Below are 7,407 nucleotides of genomic sequence, written 5' to 3'. Positions count from 1 at the left end.
CCCTCGTTATCGCTAATCGTATCTAAGTTACTAATCCGTTCTATAAGATCTTTCGTCTGCTCTCGGTCTTTACTAAGGATCTCCTATAAAGTTAGAGTACTAAGAAGCGCTTAGGAAACCTCTATAGCCTCCTAGGCGATAAGAACTCTAGTATCGTACTTATCGTCCCGATAGCGAAAACGAGATACTATTAATCTAGAGAATATTGCTACGGTGTATTAGCGATTGAAACGACTTTAGTGTCGAGCGATACTAAAATCGCGCTTATACCTAACTCCGGCGGTAGGAATACAGAGAATATCCCGCGCTATTAATACAAGAGTAGGGTACTTAGACTCTATTAAAGACTACGTCTTTAATACCTCGAATAGATCCCCTTTATCTATATTAGCGTCTAAATAGTCGGCGAGCTCGTTATCCTCGTTAGTGCTATGTCTTTGACTTTAAGAAGACTCTATACTCCTACTAAGAGTAAAGTCGATATAGCCTTTATACCGACTCCTTCTAAAACGGCCCTGCTAGGTAGAGGTACTCGATAATAAACGATAGCTCTTCTCCTACTCTGCCCTTAGCTTACCCTCGTAATACGCGTAGTAACTTTTATCCCTAAAGTTATTGCGTACCTAGAACTTCCGCTTAAGGCAGGGGGTAAGGAGGACGCTAATACCGTAGTAATCGCTAAATCGATCCTAGGTATCTCGATAATATTTCTCTAGCTTAGTCTAAGTAGCCTCGTATGCCTAAAAGACATCCTTCTTCTAGAGTATCCTCTTATTCTTAAGTCGCTTTATCGCCTCCTCTAGAATATCGAAAAGCTTGTTATAGTATATAAGGACAAGGTGAATCGTCGGACCTTTCGTAGTTCTAATTACCGCTATCGCCGCTATAAATGGTTTCGTAAGGTCGATAAGGTACTCTACCCTTTGCTATTCTTCGGAATCGATGCCTATGTCTTTACTTAGGTTAAGTCGCTCGATATAAGATTTAATAACTACTTAGAGTCTGCTAAAGCGATCGAGTATTAACGTTGTTAAGAACTATCTTGTCTTTACGTCTTGAACGACCCTTAGGATACGATCTTAAACGCCTTTCTACTAACGGTGCTTTACAAATAGCTACTTCTTTTAAAGTATTTCTTTCTAGAGGTCGATAAACTGTTCGAACCTTTAGGAGCTCGAGTTAATAAAGACGTAAAGCTTCCGGATCTAGAGATTAAGATTAGCTAGAGTAACGTACTGCCGACTATAATTGCTGACTATACGAGTCGACTATACTTTCGAGGTAGAAGGGTTTATAGTTTATTAGGCGTAGACACTAATCTTACCTTTAAAAGAAGATAGGGTATACTATTAGCTTAAGGACAGCTGATTTGCTTGCTCTGTACTCTTCTTCTCTATAATATCTTTCTATCCTTATCGTAATCCTAGAATTCGGAAAGGTCGTTCGTAGAATAAAGCCCTAGGCAGTCGAAAAAGGCCTTTAGGGGAAGTTGAGTAGTATAGGCAAAGTAGGGAAATCGCTCCGGACGGCTACCTCGATTATACTCCGCAATTACCTCCTCCTCTTCCTCTCCTATCTCTAATTCGGGACTAGTCTCCGTACCTAGATAGAGAGGTAGCTACTCTAAGCTCGTTAGTAGCTTAGTAACCGTTATACCGTACCTCTCTTAACAAGTATTAATCGCTAAAACACTATAGAATATTAGAGGAGAGTAATAATAGTAGAGTAAGTATCCTTATATCGTATTATATAGCGTCTTATTGTTAGAGGCGTTGTCGTACGTAATAGCAGTTAATCGGCGCTTAATCTCGAACTCTTATAAGATCTCGAATAGTATCTCCGCAAGATAATTACTAGTATAACGGCTAGTAATATAAGAGAAACCAAGCATCCCTTCGTACTAAGTCTATTAGTCGTTAATCTAGTAGACCCGTATAGTTAGGAATAAGGTTTTTATAGTCCTAGATTGCTAACTATTATATACGATAGCTATCTTGAATCTTCTAGCGAGACGGGCTTTAAGGGAGTCGGCGGAGTCTATAACCTTAGTATCGAGTATTCTCCGGTATATCGACGCGTATTTAAACGGAATTGTCTCGACCTGTCCTAGGAGTAGTGCTATATAAGTCTATTTTACCGAGGGTCGTTCAAAGAACTAGAATAGTAGACTGTTGTCGACAATTATCTCAAAGTATAGGCGCGGGAAATCGTCTAGTATATAGCCTAGGTCCCTTGTCTACTATAGATTGCTAATAGTCTAGAAATATCGTCTTAGTATAAGTAGCTAGACGTAGTCGGCAGACGTGGTCGGCAGGTATAGTCGGCGTTAGTTAGTACTTACTTGTCGATACTTCGCGGCCGTAAACATCTCCTTTATAAACCCTCGCTTATCTTATTTCTCCTAGTAGTTCGAGGAGTCGAGATACTTCTCGACAGATGTTGTACTAGTATTTAGTACTAGATGTTTTAGTATAGCGTTATAGTATCTATATACGACTTTAGGCGTCGTATCTTCTTAAAGTATTCCCTCCTCTAGGAAATCCTATACCTAAGATGTCCGAGACTTACTACTCTAGGTAATTAGGGACCGATCGAATATAGTACGACCGTTCCGCTTTTTAAGGCGCTTTCCGGTATAATTCCACTACCGTACCTCGTACTAACGCTCAAAGTTGTCCTTATACCTAAGCCTCTATAGCTAGCAATTTGACTTAATATCCTACTCTCCTATATAATTAGGCTCGATAGGGAGAATAAGGGAACTATCTAGTTCCTCTTCTACTAGACTCGGCCGTCTCGTTCTACGCCGCCTAACGTTAGGTTGTCGTCGGCGTCGACCTAGTATTAGACTCGATAGCGCGTTGAGTATCGTCCTATAGCGCTAGCGTAGCTATACGCTCGATCGTATAGGGGTCCCGGAAGAGGTATCGGGCTAGGAGGAGGATTCGAGCCGGGAGCTTCCTACTCCTAGGGAGGACGAGAAGGAGGACGAAAACATAGTAGATAGACGATAATAGCGTAAAAGTCCAGAGGTATCTTAAAGAAGTAGGAGTAGAAAGGGGAAAAAGAAAGAGAATTTCCTATACTCAATTATAGTATTACGCTATAACAAGGGTATAGCTAACAGGATATGCCGATATTCTGCTATATCCGAGCTAACCTATCGAAACCCTAGTTTAGGCGTCGCTTGCTATTTACCTATCGCTTCCGCTTCTTAGTCTTAAACTTTAATAAGGGTAGCTAGTCTCTTGTCCTTCTTAACTAGTTCCTCGAGACTAGAAATCGAGAGGCAGAGTTCGTCTTCTTAGAGGAGGAGGAGTAGGATAGCTTCGAGAGTAATACTAGTATACTCTTTTACGCTACAATAGATAAGGCTATCTATTACTACTAGCTATATTATCTGTTCCTTCGTAAGAGAGTTCTCTTTCTCGTACATCTTATACGCTATCTTCGCGAGATGCTTGTTCTCCTTTATTGTCTTTAAAGGTAAAAAGCCGTTAGCTATATAGTCGTAGGTAGGGGGAATAAGCTAAGAAGGGCCTAGCAATCGCCCTCTATAGTAGGCTTAAGCTTTAGTATCCTACAATAGGACATTCCGGCAAACGGCTCGCTTAATAGGCGAGAAGATCTTATATAGTAATAGCATTCGGACTTCTTTAATACAAATCTGGAATTATAATTAGTTTCTGTAGTCGGCATTGGCAAATATAGTCGGCAGATATTTACCTTTATTGTCTCGCTACTAACGATTTTTAAGACCTCTTTTATACCTTTCTTATTTAGTATATCTAGGTTCTTAAGGATAACAATCTTGTCCTAGAAGTAGTAAATAGAAGAGCGCTATTAATTATAGGCGGTCGAAAAAGTAGAAGAGGATGCCTAGATAGCAAAGGTACTAATAGACTTAGCCCTCGCTTCCTCTATCTATAGAGTCGAGAATAGATTAAGAACTGATTCCGAGGGAAGGTAATAATTGCTAAGGCCGCTAACCCCTTTGTCGTACTCCTCGCTAATAGATAGATACTCCTATTCCTACTTAATCTAGTCTTCTTTCTAGAATGTTAATCGTTTCTTAGAGTCGATATCGCCGAGTTCGAGAAACTAGTCGGCTTTATTAATCTTTGCCTACTCGTCGGAAGGAAGTATTGTACTCTTTCTAGTCTACTTCTAGGCCTTATCATAGGTACAACCTACCCTAGTAGGTATATAGGGTAGGTTAGGTATTGGCAATACCTAATAGGTATAGGTATTTAGCTAGGTAAACCCAACCTATCGGGTTAGGTACAAACCTAGTAGGTATTACGATACCTAGTAGGTATTGCGTACCTATTAGGTATTGATTTTTCGTAAACAGAAAGAAAAAGCCTAGAAACCGAGTGCTCTAAGAGCAAGTTATTTGAACTAGGTATTAGAAAAGAAACTGTATATAAGCCCGATATAGATAAGAGGAGAAAGAGAGTAGTTAGATCGAATGAATAAATATAGAAGAATATATATACTAGATTACAGCTTGTGATATTTTGAAACTTAAGTACTATAGTCGGCAAATATAGTCGGTAGGTAAACTTTATACAAGCTTAAACCAAGCTCGCTATAATCGTCTCGTAGTATCCCGGAGGTACTCTTACGTAAGCTTAAAGCTTAGGCGTACCGATCGCCTTAGCTCCTCTACCCTATCTCCCTTATTATCGCTAATTGTATCTAAGTTACTAATCCGTTCTATAAGATCTTTTGTCTACTCTCGGTCTTTACTTAGGATCTCCTATAAAGTTAGAGTACTAAGAAGCGCTTAAGCAGCCTCTATAGCCTTGTAGGCGATAAGAACTCTAGTATCGTACTTATCGTCGTAGTAGCGGAAACGGGATACTATTAGTTTAGAGAATGTTAATACGGAGTATTAGCGATTGAAACGACTTTAGTGTCGAGCGATACTGAAATCGCGCTTATACCTAACTCCGGCCGTAGGAATACAGAGAATATCCCGCGCTATTAGTACGAGAGTAGGGTACTTAGGCTTAAGCGAAGACTATATCTTTAGTACCTCGAATAGATCCCCTTTATCTATATTAGCGTCTAGATAGTATTATAGTCGGCAAGCTCGTTACCCTTACGAGTGCTACGTCGTTAAGTTTGAGAAGACTCTATACTCCTACTAAGAGTAAAGTCGATCTAGCCCTTATACCGACTACTTCTACTACGTAACTCGTAGGTAGAAGTGCTCGATAATAGACAATAGCTCTTCTCCTACTCTGTTCTTAGCTTACCCTCGTAATACTCGTAGTAGCTTTTATCCCCGAAGTTATCGCGTACCTAGAACTTCCGCTTAAGGCAGGGGGTAAGGAGAACACTAATGCCGTAGTAATCGCCAAATCGATCCTAGGTATCTCGATAATATTTCTTAAGCTTAGCCTAAGTAGCCTCGTATACCTAATATATATCCTTCTTCTAAGGTATCCTCTTATTCTTGAGTCGCTTTATCGCCTCCTCTAGAATATCGAAAAGCTAGTTGTAGTATATAAGGACAAGGTAGATAGTCGGACCTTTCGTTGTTCCGATCGTTGCTATCGCCGCTACGAATAGTTTCGTAAGGTCGATAAGGTACTTAACCCTTTGCTACTCTTCGGAATCGATACCTATATCTTTACTTAGGTCGAGTCGATCGATATAAGATTCGATAACTCTTTATAGTCTGCTAAAGCGATCGAGTATTAACGTTATTAAGGACTACCTTGTCTTTACGTCTTAAACGACCCTTAGGATCCGATCTTAAATGCTATTCTACCGACGGTGCTTTGCAAATAGCTCCTTCTTTTGAAGTATCTCTTTCTATAGGTCGATAAACTGCTCGAACCTTTAAGAGCTCGAGTTAATAAAGACGCAAAGTTTCCGGATCTAGGGATCGAAATTAGCGAAGGGAATCTCGAGTACCGACTATAATTACCGACTACGAGAGCCGACTACACTTTAAAAATAGGAAGGTTAATAGGCGATAGGCCGTAGAGACTAATCTTACCTTTAGAAGGAGGTAAGGTATACTATTAGCTTAAGGGCGGCTGATCTGCTTACTCTGTTTTCTCCTCCTCTATAATATCTGCCGATCTTTCTCGTAATCCTAGTATTCGGAAAGGTCGTTAGTCGGACAGAGCCCTAGGCGGTCGAAAAAGGCCTTTAAGGGAAGCTAGGCAGTATATACAAAGCAGGGAAATCGCTCGGGACGGCTAGCTCGATTATACTCTACGATTGCCTCCTCCTTATCCTCTCCTATCTCCGAGTCGGGACTGCTCTCCGTACCTTCCTCTAAGCTCGTTACTAGCCTCCTAGCCGTTATACCGTACCTCTCTTAACAAGTATCAATCGCTAAAACACTATAGAATATTAGAAGGAAGTAGGAAGAGTAAAGCAAGTAGTCTTATATCGTATTATATAGGGTCTTATTGTTCGAGGCATTATCGTACGTAATTGTAGTTAATCGGTACTTAATCTCGAACTCTTATAAGATTTCGAATAGTATCTCCGTAAGGTAATTACTAGTATAACGGCTAGTAATATATAGAAAGCTAAGTATCCCTTCGTACTAGACCTAGTAGTCGTTAATCTAGTAGACCCGGATAGTAAGGAATAAGGTTTTTATACCTCTGGATTACTAGCTATTATACGCGATAGCTATCTTGAATCTACTAGTAAGACAGGTCTTAAGGGATTTAGCAGACTCTTGAACCTTAGTACCAAGTATCCTATAGTATATCGAGGCGGATTTGAACTAAATTGTCTCGACCTATCCCGGGAGTAGGGCTATATAAGTCTGTTTTACTAACGGTCGTTTAAAGAACTAGAATAGCAGACTATTGTCGATAATTATCTCGAAGGATAAGCGTAGGAAATCGTCTAGTATATAGCCTAGGTCCCTTGTCTATCGCGGATTGCTTATAGTCTAGAGATAAAGTTTTAGTATAGTTACTTAGACGTAGTCGGCAGACATAGTCGGCAGGTATAGTCGGCAGGTCTAGTCGTCGGTAGTTAGTACTTACTTGTCGATGCTTTGCGGTTATAAACATCTCCTTCGTAAACCCTCGCTTATCTTGTTTCTCCTAGTAGTTCGAGGAGTCTAGATACTTCTCGACAGACGTTGTACCGGTATTCAGTATAGGATATTTTAGTATAGCGTTATAGTACCTATATACGACTTTAGGTATCGTATCTTCTTAAAGCATTCCCTCCTCTAGGAAATCCTATACCTAAGATATCCGAGACTTACTCCTCTAGGTAATTAGGGACCGATTAAATATAGTACGACTATTCCGCTTTTTAAGCCGCTTCCTAGTATAGTTCTACTAGTGTACCTCGTACTACTTCTTAAAGTTCTCCTTATACTTGAACCTCTATAGCTAGTAGTTAGCCTTAATATCC

The 7,407-nt window shown here is 40.1% G+C and overlaps 1 protein-coding gene across 1 annotated transcript; it reads right to left on the bottom strand.

Annotated features, from left to right (window-relative positions):
• Positions 1-758: 758 nt before the first annotated feature.
• Positions 759-926, bottom strand: SEPMUDRAFT_35269 (uncharacterized protein; the record flags this gene model as incomplete). The annotated part of the gene is made up of 1 exon (XM_016908603.1): positions 759-926. A coding segment is annotated over one exon (168 nt), but the record flags the coding sequence as incomplete, so codon positions are not given.
• Positions 927-7,407: the final 6,481 nt, after the last annotated feature.

The sequence above is a fragment of the Sphaerulina musiva genome (genome assembly GCF_000320565.1).
Source record: "Sphaerulina musiva SO2202 unplaced genomic scaffold SEPMUscaffold_1, whole genome shotgun sequence".
In the NCBI taxonomy this organism is placed as follows: Eukaryota; Fungi; Ascomycota; class Dothideomycetes; order Mycosphaerellales; family Mycosphaerellaceae; genus Sphaerulina; species Sphaerulina musiva.
This window is presented reverse-complemented; position numbering and strand designations above follow the sequence as displayed.